Below are 24,437 nucleotides of genomic sequence, written 5' to 3'. Positions count from 1 at the left end.
GGCTTACAGATCAGAAGTTATAAGCAAAAACATAAGTCCAACTTTGGACTGTTGGTGGCGCTAGTGGGTTAGACATAGAGACTCCAAATTTGCTGTGTGGACACATTGGAGTGTCCTTTATCAGTATGCCAAATTTCATAACTTTCCTACGTACGGTTCTATGGGCTGCCATAGACCGCAATGGCGGAAGAAGAATAACTAATAATAATAATTATTATTATTATAAAAAGAAAACTAACGGATACAATAGGGGTCTTCGCCCCTTCGGGGCTTGACCCCTAAATATAGCTGCAAGCAGCGATACCGGGGTCAAGCCAAACATGGCCAAAATCGATTCATACGTGATGACTGTCATAATTTAAGATCTAAGTTTGCATTAGTTTTATGAAAAAATAGCAATTTTTTGTATCTTGAGACCACTAGGTGGCGCTTTGCCGAAACAATAGATGGTGCCTCAGGTCATGACTGTGATGACACATACCAAATTTAGTGTAAATACAATAAAGCGATACAGAGATATAGCCTTAAATGACTTGACCACTAGGGGGCACTGACCAAACAATAAATTGTGACTCGGGTCTTGATTGTGATGACACCCACCAAATATGGTGTAAATACAATAAAGCGATACGGAGATATAGCCTTAAATGACTTGACCACTAGGGGGCACTGACCAAATAATAAATTGTGACTCAGGTCTTGATTGTGATGACACCCACCAAATTTGGTGTAAATACAATAAAGAGATGCAGAGATATAGCTTCAAATCTCTTGACCACTAGGGGGCACGGGAAAGTTTACAAGTCCTCCCAGAACATGTTGCTGATGAACCATACCAAGTTTCATAACAATACGTAATTGCGTTTCTGAAATACTTGAACTTAAAGAAAAATTCAAAATGGCCGACACACAAAATGGCCGACCAAAAACCATTTGGTATCGTTTGACTCGGCATGCCTCACGAAATCTAACAAGACCACTATCATAATTTTACATTCAAGTTTGCAGTAGTTATAAGCAAAAATAGACATTTTTTATATCTCGTGACCAGTAGGGGGCAGTGTGACGAAATGGTGCATGCACCCTCAGGTCATCACTGTTATGACATATACCAAGTCTCATATTAATACACAAAAGTTTTGCGAAGATACAGGCTCAAACACATTTTGGCGTGCTCGCCCTCGCATTCTTTGATGCGTTATACGACAACGGATAGGTCTACCGAAAAGCTTTTGATAACTTTTTGTCTAGAGTGTCTCTAGATGATGCATACCAAAAATCTAGCCAATCACATGAGCGCTCTAGGAGGAGTTCGAAAAAGTAGGTGTTCAATATAATTCAAAATGGCCGACAGGAAGTAGGTTTGACTCAGACATATTTGGTACAGTCGGACTCAGCATGAGCCAAGGAATCAATAGAGTGAAGTCTTATGTCATAGTGGCAATTTAATCAAATGATATAAAGATTTTAAACAATTTATTTACATATCCTGACCACTAGGTGGCGCCGTGCTAAAGATTTATAGGTGCGCTCAGAACATGTCACTGATGAACCATGCCAAATTTCGTAGCGATACGCCATTCTGTTTGTGAAATACTGAACTTAATGAGAAAATTCAAAATGGCCGACACCCAAAATGGCCGACCGAAAACCGTTTGGTATCGTTTGACTCGGCATGCCTCAAGGAACCTAACAAGACCAACTTCATGATTTTAGACTCAACTTTGAAGTAGTTATAGGCGAAAATAGGCATTTTTCGAATCTCGTGACCACTAGGTGGCGCTGTGACGAAACGTTGCAGGCACCCTCAGGTCATGACTGTAATGACATATACCAAGTTTCGTGTCGATACAATAAAGTTTTGCGAAGATACGGCCTCACGTCCGTTTTGGCGTGCTCGCCGCCATATATGTTGGAAATTTGTACGAGAATAGATTGGTCTATCAAAAAGCTTTTGATAACTTTTTGTCTGGGGTGCCTCTAGATGCTACATACCAAAGGACATGAAAATCGGACAAACGGTCTAGGAGGAGTTCGAAAAAGTAGGTTTTACGGAAAATTCAAAATGGCGGAAAGATGTGCATGACACAAATGACATCAATGTGTGCAATTGAATCATCATGAGCAAAGGATTCAGAGGAAACAAGAATTTAGTTTCTAGGACTCACGGGTCAGAAGTTATGAGCATGAACATAAGTGGATTTTTGGACTGTTGGTGGCGCTAGAGGGTTTGAGTCAGACACACCAATGTTGCTATAGTAACTTCTGAGACTGTCCTCTACATGTGTGCCAAATTTCATAACTTTCCTATGTACGGTTCTATGGGCTGCCATTGACTTTTGGGTGGAAGAACGAGGAAGAAGAATAATAATAATAATAATAATAATAATAAGAAAACTAACAATAACAATAGGGTTCTACGCCCCTTCGGGGCTTGACCCCTAAATATAGCTGCAAGCAGCGATACCGGGGTCAAGCCAAACATGGCAAAAAATGAATCATACGTGATGACTGTCATGATTTAAGATCTAAGTTTGCATTAGTTTTATGAAAAAAATTGTAATTTTCTTGTATCTTGAGACCACTAGGTGGCGCTTTGCTGAAACAATAGATGGTGCCTCAGGTCATGACTGTGATGACACATACCAAATTTAGTGTAACTACAATAAAGCGATACGGAGATATAGCCTTAAATGACTTGACCACTAGGGGGCACTGACCAAACAATAAATTGTGACTCAGGTCTTGATTGTGATGACACCCACCAAATTTGGTGTAAATAAGATAAAGAGATGCAGAGATATAGCTTCAAATCTCTTGACCACTAGGGGGCGCCGAAAAGTTTACAAGTCCTCCCAGAACATGTTGCTGATGAACCATACCAAGTTTCATAACAATACGCAATGCGTTTCTGAAATACTTGAACTTAAAGAAAAAAATCAAAATGGCCGACACACAAAATTGCCGACCAAAAACAATTTGGTATCGTTTGACTCGGCATGCCTAACGAAATCTAACAAGACCGGTCTCATAATTTTACATTCAAGTTTGCAGTAGTTATAAGCAAAAATAGACATTTTTTATATCTCCTGACCAGTAGGGGGCAGTGTGACGAAATGTTGCATGCACCCTCAGGTCATCACTGTTATGACATATACCAAGTCTCATATTAATACGCAAAAGTTTTGCGAAGATACAGGCTTAAATACATTTTGGCGTGCTTGCCCTCGCATTCTTTGATGCAACCTTACATCTAAAATCATGAGTCATCATAGATTGTGCCTTTCATGGCTTTTGAGTATAATCATTGGTGGATTGCAGTTCACTCCCTAGCAACCAATGAGAATACCCTAGCAACCATTTAGCAAGAGCTGTATCTCAGTATGCTGAGGGATTCGAAAAACAGTATTATACGTGTGTTAAACAATGTTAAACTGAGTGACACTAGGTATAACTCTCGTTTCTGGAAGCGAGAGTTATACCTAGCACTGGAGCAAAAGCCTGTATGTTTTTTTAAATATCTTTTTTCCCCTTCGTTCTTATGTGTATTGTTTTTTAAATAAGTATGTTTGTATGTCTTTTTGATATGGATCTATGTGTCTGGAATAAAGAATAATAATAATATTTAAATCCGGCTCCCCCTCCTCTCTCTATCGCTTTGTGTACTCGGATTGTACCACTACACTGATTTTTGCAGCGTCTTTCCCCCTTTCTTCTTTAACATAATGGTATAGTCCTAGTCTGTCTTTCCATTTGATTGGACGCATCGAGTGCCACATGCAAATAGGTCAGAGCAGGCTCGTTGCAAACGATTCATCACTACTGTACGCATGCGTTGTCGTCGTTGGTGTATAAGCTGTTGTGACGTGTATTATAAAGTTGCTGGTGTTCTTAAACAAAGGTAAGTTATGTATTTTATCGGAAGTGATATCGAGATTATAAATAATAGCAATTGTTATGCAATGCTTTACACGTATACGTCGATGAATGTGTGTATTGAGTAGTTTGAAAACTCCGTCGACCAAATAACTAGGGCCTCCGAAATCATAATGAAAGGCTGCTAAAACACCGAATGTTTCGAACAATAACAGTTTTATAGAAAATGTTAGTTTACGGAGAAATGTAATATGCTGCAAGTAAATGGCTGTTTAATACTGTTAGAGATCTGTCGCTGCCTTTGATGGTTAAAAGCGTTTTTTCTCCGAGTGAATGAAGCCTCTCCTAAAGTCTGAGCCGGACCAAAGGCCGGACTCGCGCACGACAACAAAAGTAGAAAAATAACTCAGTAAGCGCCAAATAACACCCTGAGACACCGGCGAATGAAATAACTGTAATAAGTGTTATTTATTTATGGCACATAACGAAATAAGGTAACTGTGAACCTTTGAAACTTTAAGGTTGCAACTAACTTAACGGGATTTAAAAAGTTTTGTAAATCACGTGTGTAGGAAACCATGTTGTTTTAAAAAGGTTTTTTTATGTCTTGCTTAGATCACTTGCCCACAGCGGCACCAACTTAAAACATTGGTTTTATATGTTATTGTAATTGAATCAGTTAGTGTAGTTAGAGATAGAGCAAAGAGTACAACTGAATGTATTATCTGCCTGAATTTACCGGAGTTGAACGCGCGTCACATCACAGAGCAGCAGGTGTCATATTTCATGTATTACTTTCAGTCTGAGGCAAGCTGACTGGCAGGAAGATGGCTGAAGGCGCGTGCTTACTCCTTTCTGCTATTCATGCATACATACTCAGAATAAGATGTACAAAAGCTGTCACTGGGACGATACCCTTTAAATGGGCCCTAATATTTACCATGTTTGTGGTGTAAGTTGTTCTTTTACGTTTTTGCATACATTTAAAATAAATACAGATATGGGTACATGTGTACCCATTATTATGCACTCTTCACAAAGGTGTATTATATGAAAGGGTACCACCCCAGTGACAGCTTGTGTAAATTATCTTCTGAGAGTGCACATACAGTAAACAACCTAAAATGGAAATCATAGAGCTATATCATAGGGCAGTTTCCTGACATGGTTTAGAATAATCCAGCACTAGGCCTATTACTAGGTTATATTAGGACATTTAAGTAGTTTTTTAAACAAACCTTATAAATAAACAGTACTGGTGTGCGTCTTGAGCAAAAACAATGGCACTGATATCTTAAGATATATAAGTGTGTTTAAATTAAGACAGATCAAACATACATTTTAGTCTTTTACTAGAATAAGCCCGGTCTAGGAAACTGTCTCTTTATCTCTAAAGCAGAACATAAGACCAGTCTAAAATGAAATCATGTATTTTTAGGGCTTTCAAAAATTCAAATTAATCATGCACATTAAAAAATACCCCATAACAACATTTTAAATCATTGTGTTTGACTTAGCTTTAGAAAAGAATAATATTTGTTGATAAACATTTACCTTATTACACACCATATAATGGAATGTGTAAACATAATCAATCAACAAGTGTATTTTTTGTATATAATGTAATACAAGTGGTGCAGTGTTTAAAAATGAAAAAGAAAAGATTTTAGGATGTTATTTAATAATTATGACAAGACCATCATGTAATATTAGACACTAAAAACTAAAGCGGAGAAGATGATTACAAATTTTGTGCCTTATATGAACGTAATACATTAAAACCTTGAACGTAGATACAAAAATGAAAACGTTTCAGAAGTTTAAATTGTGATTCTGTAAAGCACAAGCAAAAATGCTGAAAGAGAAACTACAGGTAGGCTAGCTAGTGGATTATATTACAAACCATCAGGACATTAACATGGCCTTAATTCAATGTATTTGGATTATGGCTGCGCAAAAAATTGCCTGCGATTCTAGTGCGTGCCTCATCAGTAAAGATGAAGTAAGGCGCCATTATCTGCTTTCAGATGGAGTGGCATTTGTTACACAGACCTGTGGTTCACAGAGAAGCTAGCCAAAAGCACATAGGTTATCGGAGTACATTTTTTAAAATTATGAACCCGATTTTGCTTAATTTCTCTGTGAACTACGGCTCTGTATAGTAAATGCTGCTCCATCTGAAAGCAGCTAATGGCGATTTATATTAATCACCGAACCGACTTTACTGATGAAACACGCACAAGAATTGCAGGTTTTTTTTATGCACAGCCCTTATCCAAATACACTAAATTAAGGACATGTAAAAAGGCACTTGCCCATCATTTGCTGATTGGGCGATGCAAGGCGCTGCTGATGACTGCCGCAAGACTAGAAAGCTCTCAGAATATCAGCACAGTAAACTTCGTCTCCGATCGGCGCACAGGGACAAATATAAAAAAATAGCCTAAATTAAACACACTAATTATATAGCCTGTACTTACTGGTATCATCCTGATTTACTACTTTGTAAAACTTATTCTGGGCAATGTCTTCCATTTCTTTTGTGTTTAATTCATTAGTAGAGATGCGTTATATAGCGAAAGGAATTGTCATGCACGTTTCATCAGTGAAGCCGTTTCCTTGTTCAGTATTCTAGTATCCTGTATTGTACAATACTAAAAATTTAGCTTTTAAAGGGTTAGTTCACTTTAAAATGAAAATTCTGTCATTTACTCATCCGCATGTTTTTCTAAACCTGTATGAATTTCTTTTTTCTGATGAACACACAAGAAGGTATTTTGAGAAATGATGGTAAACACACAGCAGTAAGTGACCATAGACTTCCATAGTAGGAAAAAATATTTTGGAAGTATTGTGATAAATGAAGACAAAATTTTATAAATGATTTTAAGCACACAGCTGACGATATCCAGGAAATTCCAACATATTTTTTTTGTTCCTACTATGGAAGTCTATGGTCACTTCCTGTCTGTGTTTGCCATCATTTCTCAAAAAACCTTCTTTTGTGTTAATCAGAAAAAGAAATTCATACAGGTTAAGAACAACGTGAGGATGAGTAAATGATGACAGAATTTTCTTTTTAAAGTGAACTATCCCTTTAAGTACACCAATGTCAATAAATTAAAACATTGTAAAAAAAAAAGAAGAGTATATGCATAATATTTTTGAATTAACAGTTTCTCTTTTGTTGTTATGTTTTTGCAGATGCCACGTAAAAAGGGGTTCCGGAGATCTGAGGCGGCAAAGAGGCGCATGGCTGTTGTCAGCCATGTCGAGCCTCTTGTGAAAAGACCCGCATATGAGGTTCAGCCTCCTCTTAAAAAAAGTGCTCCTATACCGACAATTTATTGTCCCAAAACTGTCAATGAGAAAGTCCATGTGACTGCCAAAACTGTCAATGAGAAAGTCCATGTGACTGCCAAAACTGTCAATGAGAAAGTCCATGTGACTGCCAAAACTGTCAATGAGAAAGTCCACGCGACTGCCAATAAAACTGTCATTGAAACTGTCATTGAGAAAGTCCACGCGACTGCCAATAAAACTGTCATTGAGAAAGTCCATGGGACTGCCAATAAGACTGTCAATGAGACAGTGAATGTGATTGACAAGGTATCTGCCAATGAAGCTGATAAAGTACTGGATGGAGCAGTTATAAGAGGATCGTTCAGTCAAGACGATATGCGATTTGGTAGTACAAGAAATAAGCAGTGTGCGGCTATCAGTTTAACATCTGTACTTCAGCACTGTGTAAAAAATGTTTTGACATGGCAAACTGCAGATTTGGATAATGTACTGAATAAGGGAAATGACCTTTATGTTGTTTTAAAAAATACAAGGCAAATAGGAAAAGGCCAGTGTGAATATATATTGATTCCAGAACTTCCCAGAACATGTATGTACTTTGACAAATATTTTGAAATAAAGTTTGGTTCATCTTTCGGTGGCTTTACTGATGTTTTTGAGTATGATGCAGAAGTGGGAGATTTTGCAATGCCATTTCATGTAGCAGTGGGGCGATCGCTGCGTGATTTTGATGCTTGTTTGGTAACTATTGCTGCCAATACATGTGCAATTATAAAACAAGGTAATTTGTATGCCATTGTAGATTCACATGCAACCAGTTTCATTAATGGCCAACAATACAGATCTGCAACAAGCTTTGTAGCTTATTACAGCAACATTGATCATGTTATCAAGTATTTCTATGACTTTGCTAATAGGTTTGGCAATGCATATATTCCATTTGAGGTAACAGGAATCAAGCCAAGCTTGTGTGACAGAAATGCAGGTGCCTTTTCAGTCCCTAATAGTCAAAGCAGAACAAATGTTAATGATGTAAAAAGTGCAGCAGATCTAAATAAATTATTGTACCATGACTCGAGACCTACAGAAGGCATATGCATAAAAGATTGCAATCAGGAACCAAATGCACCTAAACCACTTGGTGATAGTCAGTTGAATAATCAAACTGTTATTGCTGCTGTCTCACTGAACACTGAAAGGAAACAACTCAAGGTGATGGATGTTAAAGCAACAGCAACTGGTAAACCCACAGCTGCTAACACAACTTGTAATTCTAGTCAATGCAGTGCCACAAGCACTACACCCAAGAGCAAACATAAGCTAAGTAAGTGTACTGATGGTAACAGTAAACAAGAGCTATATGTATGCAAATTGGATAAAGAAAAATTGCCTTATAAGAAAAATACACAAGAAAATGTTGATTTGACAGATGTCCTGTTAAATGAGAATGTACTCACAGATGACATCATCATTGGAGATACTATAAATAATGAGTTCAGTTTTAAGCCGTTAACATCTGCAAATCAAGATGTGTTGTGTGCACGCTTACATTTAACTAATGAAAACCACAGTGTACAGGGTACAAATATAAGTTCTTTAGGAGAACCATGTAAAACAAAGAGCATCAAAGGAGACGGCAACTGCTTTTATCGATGTGTAGCACATGCAGTATGTGGCAATGAAGAGAAACACCTGAAAATCAGACGTGAAGTTGTGAAACACCTTAAAGCTAACAGTTCTAAATTTATGAGGTATTTAAGAGAAGAGTACACATCGGTTAAAGATTATTTGACACAGCGTAAAGTGTATTATTCTGGATCGTGGGCCACAGAAATAGACATTTTTTGTACAGCCAATTTGCTGAAAACAAATATTTTTACTTTCAATGATGACAGATGGAATGTACATGCACCAACTGATCAGGTATTTACAGATAATGCTATATATCTGAAACATTGTAATGAAAATCACTTTGAAATTGTCACATGTGTTACACATAAACATCAAAGAAATGTTTGTGCAGGAGCATGCAAAGCTGTATTGGGTAATGAAAGCATTACAGAGTGTTTACGAAAAAGGAAATTAAATGACACGGCAGAAAAGCCCAAATGTAAAAGACAGCGTGAGAGATACCACAGTGATAATGATTTCAGACAAAGAAAAAAACTTAGTATGAAATCTAAATACTATGATGACACAGAATACAGACGGAAAAAGATAGAATTGTCCAAAAGGAAATGTAGTGAAGACATTGGATACAGACAGAAAAAAAATAAATTGTCCAAAACTAAATATTGTGCTAATATTGAATACAGACTGAAAAAGACTGAAATGTCTAAAAACAAGTATTGTCATGACACTGAATATAAGGAGAGAAAACTTCAACTCCTTCAAAGTAAATATAAGACTGATATTAACATTCAGGACTCAAAACGTAAAAAATCAAAGGACAAATATTCCACAGATGTTGATTTTCAAGCATGTGTTAGGCAATATTCTCATATCAAATACAAAACCAACAAAGTCTTTAAATCTAACTTATGTGACTATTCTAAGCATAAATATAGCACAAATCCCACTTTTAAAGCTAGTGTTCGTGAATATTCTAAGGAAAAATATAGCACAAATCCCACTTTTAAAGCTAGTGTTCGTGAATATTCTAAGGATAAATATAGCACAAATCCCACTTTTAATACCAGTGTTCGTGAATATTCTAAACATAAATATTGCACAAATCCCACTTTTAATGCCAGTGTTCGTGAATATTCTAAAGATAAATATCATAATGATGCAAACTTTCGCATGAGTAAAATACAGAAAGGATGTGAAATTTATGCAAAACAAAGAGAAAGACAAAAAAACATTGATGCTACTATTAGTCGGTTTCATCAAGAAGTCAACAGTGGTCCAGAATGCGTTTGTTGTGTATGTCATCGTTTATTGTTTAGGAAACAAGTTATTGAGTGTAAATCTGATTGCTATGAACAAAAAGGACAGCACATAGCTGATTTAAGTAAAAGATGCATCACACTGAAGTATTTACATGTATGTGACACTGAATGTGAGTGCAGTTGTAATTTATCTGGTAATTTCGCCTGTAATTTGTGGATATGTTATACATGCCATCGAAAAATCCTTAGAGGACAACTACCTGAAGAGAGTGTTGCCAACAATATGCATTTGGAGGACATTCCTAAAGAATTAAAATGTCTAAACTCATTGGAACAACATCTAATAGCACTCAATATTCCTTTTCTTAAATTGCTATGTCTTCCCAGAGGTGGGCAGAGGGGTTGCCATGGACCTGTTGTCTGTATTCCGGTTAATACTACAAACATGACCAACATACTTCCAAGAAATGAATGTGATGATCATATGATAAAAATCAAACTGAAACGAAAATTGACATACAAAGGCCATTATGAATTTAAATATATCCACACCGATCATGTCAGAAATGCTTTAGTATATTTGGTGAAAAACAACAAGATGTATAAAAATGTGCAGTTTAATGAGCAGTGGATTAACAACTTGAATGAACCTGACGAGGCTGATGGTAATGAAATGCAAGAAGATAATGTTTCTGATAACAGTGACGATGAGAAGGTACCTGATGATGAAACACAGGAAGACCTTACATATATCAAGGAGCAAGGTGGACTTTTGTCAGACACATCACTACAGCCTGTTGACATTGGTTCAGAAATAATTGATCAACATTTTCATGATGTACTAAATGTAGCACCAGGTGAAGGTAACAGTCCTGTCAGGTTGTTATCAGATGAAACCAATGAGGCTAAGTGCTTCCCTTTTCTCTATCCGACTGGTGGTCCAACATTTCACGATGACAGACCAGAAAAAATCACATTGTCAAGATACCTGAATGCACGAATATTAAATGCTGATGGACGTTTTGCTCAGAATTCAGATTTCATTTTTTATGCTCAGTATATATCAGAAGTTGAACAAATTCTGTCTAATGTCTCAATTGCATTACGAAAAGGTTTTGAAAAAGGTAGTTTATCAGAGCTGACACCAGATATGCTGACAAATCCTGATTCCTTGCAAAAAATACTTAAGTTTGATGAAGGATATAAGTTTTTGAGACCAGTCAGAGGGACCCCTCCCTATTGGATGTCTACACAGAAAGATCTCTTTGCTTTGATTAGACAACTTGGCATACCAACTTTCTTTGCATCTTTTAGTTCTGCTGATCTGAGATGGCCTGAAATGTTGAACACCATTATTAAACAAGAGGGCAAACAAATCAATTTAGATCAACTTGCCTGGGCTGAGAAATGCGAACTTATACGAAAAAATCCTGTCACTGCAGCAAGAATGTTTGATCACAGATGGCATTGTTTTTTAAAACATGTCATTATGTCACCAGCTGAACCTATCGGTAAAATAATAGACTATTTTTATCGTGTTGAATTCCAACAACGTGGTTCTCCTCACGTTCACTGCCTGTTTTGGGTAGAAAATGCTCCAAAGCTTAATGATGATGATGAAGCTAATGATCCTGTGGTTGCTGATTTCATTGACACATATATCACCTGTGAGACACCGCCAGAACAAGACATTGAACTCTTTGAAACAGTAAACAGTGTGCAGAAGCACAGTACAAGACATTCAAAAACATGTCGCAAGAAAAATACAGTATGTCGTTTTAATTTTCCAAGACCTCCATCTAGCCGTACCTTTATTACAAGAGCATCTAATGCAGACGAGTTTAAAGGGAAAAATGAAGATGACACAGCAAATGCAATTTTACAAAAAATCAAAAATGCTTTAAACTCTGATGTGATTTTTGATTCAACTGATGATTTATTCTCTTCTGTGGGTATTTGTCAGGCTGTCTTTGAAAAAGCATACAACAAATGTTCTAAAAAGAAATCCATTGTCTTGAAACGAAATCCAAAAGATATTTGGGTAAACCAGTATAACAGAGATTTACTGCGTGCTTGGCAAGGAAATATGGATATTCAGTATGTCACAGATGCCTTTTCTGTAGTAGTTTATATACTAAGCTACATTACAAAAGCAGAACAAGAAATGGGACTTTTGCTTCAACGTACGCAAAATGAAGCTATGAATGGAAATCTTGAAGCTAAGGCATCTTTAAAGCAATTGGGAAGTGTTTATTTGCACAGCCGCGAAATTTCCGCGCAAGAAGCGGTGTACAGACTGACAGGCATGCATTTAAAGGAATGCTCACGTAAAGTACAATTTATTCCAATAGGACCAAATCCTGTAAAGATGAGTTTGCCTTTAAACGTGCTTAAGAATAAAGTGAAGAAAGAACAGTCTGATGATGAAAGCAGTCTTTGGATGACAAGTTTTGTTGATAGGTACAAGAACAGACCACAGAAACAACCACTACTTAATCTTTGTCTTGCCAGTTTTTGTTCTGAGTACAGAGTTTTGACAAAATCAGAAGTTTTGTCACAAAAACAAAATGCAGAAACTGAAGTTATTAAACTTGATAATAACTGTGGTTATGTGAAACGAAGAACACGTACCGAGCCAGCTGTTGTCAGATATCCGAGATTTTCGCCCACAAAAGATCCAGAAAAATACTATCATTCACTATTGCAGCTTTTTCTACCACATTATGATGACTGTCACTTGAAGCCGAGCAACTATGAGACATATGAGGAGTACTACAACAGTGGTGTCATAAAAACTAATTCTGGAATGAAAAATGTGAAATTAATTGTTGATTGCAACAGAGATTTGTTTGAAAAGGACTCTGATAAATTAGAGCGAGCTAAACAGCTTTTGGAGCAGGATATAGATTTAGAGGATGCTTGGGCTGCAATATGTCCTGAAACTGAAAGAGAACGTCACGAATGTATGGAACTGATGCAGAATAAAGTATTGCCTGATGAAGATAACACTCAAAACCTTATTCCAGATCTTACAGGAAACCAACAAACTATTTCTACTGTACAAACAAACCATACCACATTGCCTAGAAATGAAGCGTTACATTTACTGCGATCATTAAATGAGGAACAGTCTGACATATTCTATAAAGTTCGTCAGTGGTGTTTACAAAAAGTACTTGGACAAAACCCTGAACCTATCAGACTGTTTATCACTGGTGGAGCAGGCACAGGGAAAAGCCATCTAATCAATGCAATACACTATGAATCTTCCAGACTCCTATCTCAGCTGTCTGAAAATCCTGATGATGTTACTGTGCTTTTGACAGCTTCGACAGGAGTAGCAGCCTTTAATGTTGGTGCTTCAACTGTTCATAATACATTTTCAATTGGTGCAAATGTCAGATTGCCATATCAACCGCTTAGTGATGACAAAATAAATTCTTTACGTATCAAAATGGGTAACCTGCAAATTTTGATTATTGATGAAGTCTCTATGGTTGACCATCGTCTGTTGTCATACATTCATGGAAGGCTGCGACAAATAAAACAAACTGGTGATTACTCTTTATTTGGAAAAGTTAGCATTATTGCTGTGGGTGATTTCTATCAGTTACCACCTGTGAAAGGAACTGCTCGTTATGCTGATTCAAAAGTAGTCAACCTATGGGAAAGCAACTTTGAGCTTGCTGAATTAACTAAATTTGTTAGACAACAAGATGCATCTTTTGCTGGAATGTTAAATCGCCTGAGAGTGCATAAGAAAAGTGAAGATCTTACCACTACTGATATTGCTGTGTTGAAAAAATGTGAAACTGGGGAGAAATGTAATGACCTTCACATATTTGCTACAAATAGCGAGTTTGATAAATACAACATTGAAAGACTACACGAGTGTTGTCCAGATGCAATTAGTATAAACGCTCAGGATTATATTAGAAACTCAAAAACTGGAAGAATGGAACGTAAAGTTGGATACCACGCTACAGTTTTCAACTCATGTCTATCTAAATGCATTTCCTTGGGTGTTGGAGCAAGGGTTATGTTAAAGAAAAATATTGATGTTGCTGACGGTCTTGTCAATGGAGCTTTTGGTACAGTTGTCCACATAAGTGAAAGTCAGAAGAAAGGTGAAGATAATGACGATTTCCCATCAGCTATTCATGTGGAGTTTGATAATCCAATTGTTGGGAAAATTCAAAGATGCAAAAAACGTTACATGCTTTTCCCAAATTCAACTGCAATTGAAGTACAAGAAGACCAGGTCACAAATGCTGGTGGCATAAGACGGCAATTTCCACTAAGATTAGCATGGGCATGTACAGTTCACAAAGTACAAGGACTCACGGTAGATAAAGCTGTCGTTTCACTTAATAAAATCTTTACAGCAGGACAAGCATATGTTGCTTTAAGCCGTGTAAGGTCTCTTAGTGGATTAATCATTGAGGACTTTAAAGAATCTGTCATATTTTGTAATGAAAAAATTGAGTTGTCGTTGAAAGATATGACAAAAATAAATTTGGATAAGTACAGTTTTAGTAAATCCTTTGGTACGTTTAGAATAGCACTGCTTAATGTGCAAAGTCTAAAAGCTCACTTTCAGGATGTCCTGTCACATACAGTTCTGATGAACGCTGATTGTATTTGTTTGACAGAAACATGGCTAAATGTTAATGACCAAGAACCACAGATACCAGGATATGTGTTCTCACACAACCCAAGATCTAAGTGTTATGACAACAGCACTGCACTTTATACTGAATTAAAACATCAGAGAGGAGGTGGTGTTGGATTGTATTGTTCTGAGAACATTGAGTGTAATTTGTTTATTCCTGAGTGCTCCAACTTAGAATGCTTATACTTTGTAATTCCATGTGTCAGTTTGACTGCAGCACTTTTGTATAGACCTAATTCTTATAATCTTGATTTGTTTCGACAGCAGTTATTACTTGTTATTGATGAAATGGAGAAGCGTCCAGGACAGAAAATAATCATGGGAGACTTTAATGAAGATGTTTTTACTTCATCCACAATTGTAAAATTAATGCAACAACATGGATACAATCAACAGGTACAAACTCCAACTACAGAAAAGGGTACATTAATAGACCATGTGTACACAAAAGACATTAAATGTATACATGTTGAGGTTGCACAAACCTACTACAGCTTCCATCAAGCTATACTTATGTCACTGTTGTAATAGTACATATAAATACTCCGCTGGCCATTGGGGTGGGAGGTTAGGGAGGAAACAATCACAGCGGCTCCCTGGGTAAGGGCATGTAAGGGTAGTGGACACTGGGTGGGAGGTGACAGGGGTTGGTGTATGACAGTTATTTAACAGTACTGTTTGTTTCAGCAGTTCTTTGCTTGTTTTATTTATTTATATATTTATTTACTTTTGTTTGTGTTTTTCTTTGTAATCTGCTACGTTTGCAAGTTTTAGTTCTTATCACAACCACACCCATTTTCTACATTTATTGCATTTTAAGCACAGTTCAAGAATTTTTTGTTTTTGTTTTATACAATCCAAAAATCATCTCGACTTTATGTACAAAAATGCTTCTTAACCACTGTTAAACAATTACATGTGACTCTTTCACGAAATGTACAAAAATGTACAGTAATATTTCAGCCAATATTTCAATGCCACACATGACTAAATGACTGAGATAACTACTGTTGGTGACTGAAGAATTGTGCATTGAAACTTAAGGTTAGTATTATTCTTCATATTTTTTATGATTCACATGCTCATCATTATTTTTTTACCAATTAATCATGACTTACTTTTTGTGTTTTAGAATGTTTATGCCGAAACCACAGCTCAACCTTTACGTTGTGGTTGAAAAAATCTAATTCTCATCTTAAAGTTTACATGAAACAACAACATCATCTATCTTCAACTGATGTACACCAGAATACAGCAAAAAGAAGACTGTGCATCAGACATACACTTACCATTTTACATAAAGTAAGTGCATTTTTATTCATAATGTTGTTATATAAATTTGTTTAGCCTTTATATATTTCACTTCAAAATACATAACACCATAATAATATGCTTTATTTTATTGCAGAAACATGTACTATGGTAAACACAACACTGCATCAAGTTGACACTTACCATTTTACAAAGAGTAGGTGTATTTTTATTCAGAATTTTGTTATATAAATTTGTTTTGCCTTTATATCTTTCACTTCAAAATACATAACACCATAATAATATGCTTTATTTTATTGCAGAAACATGTACTATGGTAAACACAACACTGCATCAAGTTGACACTTACCATTTTACAAAGAGTAGGTGTATTTTTATTCAGAATTTTGTTATATAAATTTGTTTTGCCTTTATATTTTTCACTTCAAAATAAATAACAACATAATAATATGTTTTCTTTTTTTGCAGAAACATGTACTATGGTGAACACAACACTGCATCAAGTTGACACTTACCATTTTACAAACAGTAGGTGTATTTTATTCAGAATTTTGTTGTATAAATTTGTTTTGCCTTTACATTTTTACTTCATCTAAACAAATAATAACATCATAATATGCTTTCTTTTATTGCAGGAAAATGTACTATGGTGAACACACCACTCCATCGGGATGAGTTCCTATTTAATGTCATTCACATCAACTGTTGTTACAACACGACAGATCTACCAATCAACATTGATTCATCTTCAACAGTACTTCTCTCAGTCATTTATTCATGTGTGGTGATGGAACAAGCATGTACATTCACACTTAAGGTTAGTATTTTTATTCTGTTTTTTGTTATTAATTATATATATGTTTTCTCATTTTTTTAATTGCTAAATATTCTTTTTATACTTTTTATGTTTTAGAATGTATATGATGACACCATAGCTGAACATTCATCTTCTGTTTAACTACAGTCAATTTTCACATGTTTTTGTTTAAATTAAACAATCACATCTCATCATTTTTCATCGGATGTCCACCACACCAAAATACAACAAAAAGAACACTGGACATCTGTTATAAATTACCATCCTACATGGAGTAAGTGCATTTTATTCATAATTTTTTATGTACAATAATTTATATATGTGTCTTCATGAAAGCAAATAACTACATAGCAATTTTGTACTTTTTTATTTCAGGAAGGTGTGCTACCGTGGACACAACACTACATCAGTATGATACACAGTATACTCATCCTGGTCATCCAGGCTATTCCTTTTGAATGTTCTTCACAGCAACAGCTGATTACAACAGGACAGGACTACCAAGCCAAATTTATTCAACATTTTAAGAACTATTTCTTTAACATTCAACACAGACATGATATAGCATATATGTGCAGATGTCTTGTTTATTGTCACTTTATTTTTATTTATTTTTAAACATTGCAGTATACGCAGCATATACTATATACAACATTCCAACATATACGTTGCAGTTGCAGCTATATATACAATGAGAATCTATATTAATGACACGACAAATAATATGGGTGTGGTTGTGCATATCAAGCAAAGAACTGCTGTAGTTCCTTAAACTTTATAGTTTACACCAGGGATCTCAAAATTGGGAGCCGTGAACCTCTGGAGGCCTTAAATGTTTAGCCAGAGACTCTTTAAAATAATCTGGAGGCCCAAAAAGTTTAGCCAGATAATCTGTAAAATAATCTGTTTAAATAATTGCATTGCATTATTAAGAAGGATAATCTAAGAACAATGTGGGTCTTGCTATTTTTGATTTGATTAAAACTGTAAAGATAATTTAAACAGTATAACTGTCAAATCAAATGTAATTTTAACTAAACAAACATCTAAATAATCTCTTAAATTCTATCCCTTTAAAATAAGTCTAAAAAATGCTTTAAAGGAAGAATATGTTTAATAACTGTCATTTACCCCTTGTTTACACTTACTTAAAATTGAACCATAAACCCTTTTTAGATACATGTCCAAATGTATCATATCTGTGCATCATTTCACCTATTTTACATGACACATGAATTTATTCTGTAAACACTGTATTAATTATTAAACATCTTATTATTATTGCTTCCCAGTGTTTTTCTTACCATTTCTTTATATTTATTGACCGTTTTGTATACCAGGAACTGAAGGGAACAACTATTAAAATGGCAGACAAAATAAATATTTCCTGAGTAAGAAGGAAATACGATTATTTTACATATTTTCCGACCAGGACGTGGCTCTGAGATGACACTATGTATCTCCCCTCAAATGTGACCTGTGATGATATAAATCAAGCATCTTAAGTATACACTAAAGCTTTACAAATATATAGCCTCATATTCATATTAATCTTAACTACACACATTGTATATCTATTTAGGTAACATGTATGCTCTGTGAATTTTTCTTTTGTTACCTTTCTTATGTAGTATTACACATTGCACTTACATTTCTATAATTTCAGTGTTACACTTGACCACTAGTGGATGATGGTTTCTAACTCAAAAATTGGCCAAAAGGTGGTACAATTAAAAAAGGAAGAAAAAATCTCATGATTTTATGACTGTGATGACACCCATCAAATTTGGTGTAAATACAATAAAGTGATACAGAGATATAGCCTCAAATGTCTTGACCACTAGGGGACACTGAGAAAAACAATAGATGGTGACCCAGGTCTTGACTGTGATGACATATACCAAATTTAGTGTAAATACGATAAAGCGATATGGATATATAGCCTGAAATGACTTGACCACAGAGATGTATAGTAACGATGTAGAACTACTTCACTACTGTACTTAAGTACTAAAAGACAGTATCTGTACTCTACTGAAGTACTTTTTTTTCTCCTACTTCCACTTTTACTTCAGTACATATTTTCGATGAGTTTAATACTTTTACTCCAATACATTTATAATGTGCTGCATAGTTACTCGTTACACTCAAATGTTACGAATCATTCCAAACCCACATTATCATTGCCGGAGTGGAGATACACATTAAAAAACACACACATATCGTGGTCTAAACCAATCAGAGAAAGTGAAGGGCAGACCCTTCCCTCCCTCTCACTCACAAATATGAGCCGGGGGTGTGGACAAATGTGAAGCGAAGAGAGAGCCAAAGTGCGCGAGAGAGACCGAGAGAGAGAGAGAGAATGCGCGAGAAAGGGCGAGTGTGCACGAAAGAAGGAACCCTAAATACATTGAAACACCTTTTACCTTTACCTATTACCGTTATATCTACTAATATTTCATTAATTCTGAATTCTCTATCTCCATATCACTTAAATTAATCTGAATTATCTGAACATTCATGTCCTTGTACTCCTGCTACAGCTAAAGGAATTGTGAGTGTCCTTTAGCTTAAACATTTGAAATAATATAAACAATATTATATTCAAACTTTTGACTGTTTTCTTTAATAACTACATTACACAATACTTGTACTTTTACTTTCAGTACTTGAGTAGTATATTTAAAAAAAATTACTTTCAATAATTAAGTACAAAACATGTTTAATACTTTACTACTTCCACTCAAGTGCTGTGCTTAAAGAGCACTTCAACTTCTACTCAAGTCACTTTTTTGATAAAGCACTTGTACTTTTACTCAAGTCTAGGTCCCTAGTACTTTATACATCTCTGCTTGACCACTAGGGGGCACTGACCAAAACAATAGATTGTGACTCAGGTCTTGATTGTGATGACACATACCAAATTTAGTGTAAATACGATAAAGCGATACAGAGATATAGCCTTAAATGACTTGACCACTAGGGGGCACTGACCGAAACAAGAGATGGTGCCTCAGGCCATGACTGTGATGACACATACCAAATTTAGTGTAAATACGATAAAGCGATACGGAGATATAGTCTTAAATGACTTGACCACTAGGGGGCACTGAACAAAACAATAGATGGTGACTCAGGTCATGATTGTGATGACACATACCAAATTTAGTGTAAATACGATAAAGCGATACGGAGATATAGCCTTAAATGACTTGACCACTAGGGGGCACTGACCAAAACAATAGATGGTGACTCAGGTCATGATTGTGATGACACCCACCAAATTTGGTGTAAATGCGATAAAGAGATGCAGAGATATAGCTTCAAATCTCTTGACCACTAGGGGGCGCCGAAAAGTTTACAAGCCCTCTCAGAACATGTTGCTGATGAACCATACCAAGTTTCATAACAATCCGCAATTGCGTTTTTGAAATACTTGAACTTAAAGAAAATATTCAAAATGGCCGAAACACAAAATGGCCGACTGAAATCCATTTGGTATCGTTTGACTCGGCATGCCTCACGTAATCTAACAAGACTAATCTCATAATTTTACATTCAAGTTTGAAGTAGTTATAAGCAAAAATAGACATTTTTTATATCTCATGACCAGTAGGGGGCAGTGTGACGAAACGGTGCATGCACCCTAAGGTCATCACTGGTATGACATATACCAAGTCTCATATCAATACGCAAAAGTTTTGCGAAGATACAGGCTCAAACACATTTTGGCGTGCTCGCCCTCGCATTCTTTGATGCGTTATACGACAACGGATAGGTCTACCGAAAAGCTTTTGATAACTTTTTGTCTGGAGTGTCTCTAGATGATGCATACCAAAAATCAAGCCAATCACACGAGCGCTCTAGGAGGAGTTCGAAAAAGTAGGTGTTCAATATAATTCAAAATGGCCGACAGGAAGTAGGTTTGACTCAGACATATTTGGTACAGTCGGACTCGGCACGTGCCAAGGAATCAAAGGATTGAAGTCTCATTTCAGTGTGGCAAATGAATCAAATGCTATAAAGATTTTAAACAATTTATTTACATATCCTGACCACTAGGTGGCGCAGTCCTAAAGATTTATAGGTGCCCTCAGAACATGTCACCGATGAACCATGTCAAATTTCGTAGCGATACGCCATTTTGTTTGTGAAATACTGAACTTAATGAGAAAATTCAAAATGGCCGACACCCAAAATGGCCGACCGAAAACCGTTTGGTATCGTTTGACTCGGCATGCCTCAAGGAATCTAACAAGACTACCTTCATGATTTTAGACTCAAGTTTGAAGTAGTTATAAGCAAAAATAGGCATTTTTCGAATCTCGTGACCACTAGGTGGCGCTGTGACGAAACGTTGCAGGCACCCTCAGGTCATGACTGTAATGACATATACCAAGTTTCGTGTCGATACACAAAAGTTTTGCGAAGATACGGCCTCACGTCCATTTTGGCGTGCTCGCCGCCATATATGTTGTCAATTTATACGAGAACGCATTGGTCTAACAAAAAGCTTTTGATAACTTTTTGTCTGGGGTGTCTCTAGATGCTACATACCAAAGGACATGCAAAACGGACGAACGCTCTAGGAGGAGTTCGAAAAAGTAGGTTTTACGGAAAATTCAAAATGGCGGAAAGATTTGCATGACACAAATGGCATCAATGTGTGCATTTGAATCATCATGAGCAAAGGATTCAGAGGAAACAAGAATTTAGTTTCTAGGACTCACGGGTCAGAAGTTATGAGCATGAACATAAGTGGATTTTTGGACTGTTGGTGGCGCTAGAGGGTTTGAGTTAGACACACCAAAGTTGCTATAGTAACTTCTGAGACTGTCCTCTACATGTGTGCCAAATTTCATAACTTTCCTACGTACGGTTCTATGGGCTGCCATTGACTTTTGGGTGGAAGAACGAGGAAGAAGAATAATAATAATAATAATAAGAAAACTAACAATAACAATAGGGTTCTACGCCCCTTCGGGGCTTGACCCCTAATAAGAAAACTAACAATAACAATAGGGTTCTACGCCCCTTCGGGGCTTGACCCCTAATAATAATAATAATAATAATAAGAAAACTAACAATAACAATAGGGTTCTACGCCCCTTCGGGGCTTGACCCCTAATAATAATAATAATAATAAGAAGAAGAAAACTAACAATAACAATAGGGTTCTACGCCCCTTCGGGGCTTGACCCCTAATAATAATAATAATAATAATAAGAAAACTAACAATAACAATAGGGTTCTACGCCCCTTCGGGGCTTGACCCCTAATAACAATAGGGTTCTACGCCCCTTCGGGGCTTGACCCCTAATAAATATAGCTGCAAGCAGCGATACCGGGGTCAAGCCAAACATGGCAAAAAATGATTCATACGTGATGACTGTCATGATTTAAGATCTAAGTTTGCATTAGTTTTATGAAAAAATAGCATTTTTTTCGTATCTTGAGACCACTAGGTGGTGCTGTGCCGAAACAATAGATGGTGCCTCAGGACATGACTGTGATGACACATACCAAATTTTGTGCAAATACAATAAAGCAATACGGAGATATAGCCTTAAATGACTTGACCACTAGGAGGCACTGACCAAAACAATAGATAGTGACTCAGGTCTTGATTGTGATGACACCCACCAAATTTGGTGTAAATACGATAAAGAGATGCAGAGATATAGCTTCAAATCTCTTGACCACTAGGGGGTGCCGAAAAGTTTACAAGCCCTCTCAGAACATGTTGCTGATGAACCATACCAAGTTTCATAACAATACGCAATTGCGTTTCCGAAATACTTGAACTTAAAGAAAAACTCAAAATGGCCGACACACAAAATGGCCGACCAAAAACCATTTGGTATCGTTTGACTCGCCATGCCTTACGAAATCTAACAAGACCAGTCTCATAATTTTACATTCAAATTTGCAGTAGTTATAAGCAAAAATAGACATTTTTTATATCTCTTGACCAGTAGGGGGCAGTGTGACGAAATGGTGCATGCACCCTCAGGTCATCACTGTTATGACATATACCAAGTCTCATATCAATACGCAAAAGTTTTGCAAAGATACAGGCTCAAACACATTTTGGCGTGCTCGCCCTCGCATTCTTTGATGCGTTATACGACAACGGATAGGTCTACCGAAAAGCTTTTGATAACATTTTGTCTGGAGTGTCTCTAGATGATGCGTACCAAAAATCAAGCCAGTCAAACAAGCGCTCTAGGAGGAGTTCGAAAAAGTAAGTGTTCAATATAATTCAAAATGGCCGACAGGAAGTAGGTTTGACTCTAACATATTTGGTACAGTCGGACTCGGCACGAGCCAAGAAATCAATAGAGTGAAGTCTCATGTCAGTGTGGCAAATAAATCAAATGATATAAAGATTTTAAACAATTTCTTTACATATCCTGACCACTAGGTGGCGCCGTCCTAAAGATTTATAGGTGCGCTCAGAACATGTCACTGATGAACCATGGCAAATTTCGTAGCGATACGCCATTCTGTTTGTGAAATACTGAACTAAATGAGAAAATTCAAAATGGCCGACACCCAAAATGGCCGACCGAAAACCGTTTGGTATCGTTTGACTCGACATGCCTCAAGGAATCTAACAAGACCACCTTCGTGATTTTAGACTCAAGTTTGAAGTAGTTATAAGCGAAAATAAGCATTTTTCGAATCTCGTGACCACTAGGTGGCGCTGTGACGAAACGTTGCAGGCACCCTCAGGTCAAGACTGTAATGACATATACCAAGTTTCGTGTCGATACACCAAAGTGTTGCGAAGATACGGCCTCACGTCTGTTTTGGCGTGCTCGCCGCCGTATATGTTGTCACGGTATACGAGAACGCATTGGTCTATCAAAAAGCTTTTGATAACTTTTTGTCAGGGGTGTCTCTGGATGCTAGATACCAAAGGACATGCAAATCGGACAAACGCTCTAGGAGGAGTTCAAAAAAGTAGGTTTTACGGAAAATTCAAAATGGCGGAAAGATGTGCATGACACAAATGACATCAATGTGTGCATTTGAATCATCATGAGCCAAGGATTCAGTGGAAACAAGAATTTAGTTTCTAGGACTGATGGGTCAGAAGTTATGACCATGAAAATAAGTGGATTTTTGGACTGTTGGTGGCGCTAGAGGGTTTGAGTCAGACACACCAAAGTTGCTATAGTAACTTCTGAGACTGTCCTCTACATGTGTGCCAAATTTCATAACTTTCCTATGTACGGTTCTATGGGCTGCCATTGACTTTCGGCGGAAGAACGAGGAAGAAAAATAATAATAATAATAATAATAAGAAAACTAACAATAACAATAGGGTTCTACGCCCCTTCGGGGCTTGACCCCTAATAAGAAAACTAACAATAACAATAGGGTTCTACGCCCCTTCGGGGCTTGACCCCTAAATATAGCTGCAAGCAGCGATACCGGGGTCAAGCCAAACATGGCCAAAAATGATTCATACGTGATGACTGTCATGATTTAAGATCTAAGTTTGCATTATTTTTAGTAAAAAAATAGCAATTTTTTGTATCTTGAGACCATTAGGTGGCGCTGTGCCGAAACAATAAATGGTGCCTCAGGTCATGACTGT

General features: G+C 36.6%; 2 protein-coding genes across 4 annotated transcripts in view; one reads left to right on the top strand and one right to left on the bottom strand.

The window, feature by feature from the left end:
* abcc8 (ATP-binding cassette, sub-family C (CFTR/MRP), member 8) overlaps positions 1-24,437 on the bottom strand; it is a 239,628-nt gene that overhangs the window by 162,736 nt on the left and 52,455 nt on the right. The gene's annotated exons all lie outside the window — the stretch shown is intronic.
* On the top strand, positions 3,742-13,411 carry LOC129433044 (uncharacterized). The gene is made up of 6 exons (XM_073869096.1): positions 3,742-3,901; positions 7,081-8,124; positions 10,687-10,933; positions 11,570-11,778; positions 12,814-13,128; positions 13,397-13,411. Exons 2-6 carry the CDS (start codon positions 7,081-7,083, stop codon positions 13,409-13,411), a joined length of 1,830 nt encoding a protein of 609 aa, XP_073725197.1. The 5' UTR covers positions 3,742-3,901.

Source organism: Misgurnus anguillicaudatus, chromosome 6 (assembly GCF_027580225.2).
Source record: "Misgurnus anguillicaudatus chromosome 6, ASM2758022v2, whole genome shotgun sequence".
Taxonomy (NCBI): Eukaryota; Metazoa; Chordata; class Actinopteri; order Cypriniformes; family Cobitidae; genus Misgurnus; species Misgurnus anguillicaudatus.
Note: the sequence above shows the minus strand (reverse complement) of the source record. Positions and strands in the feature narration are given on the sequence as shown.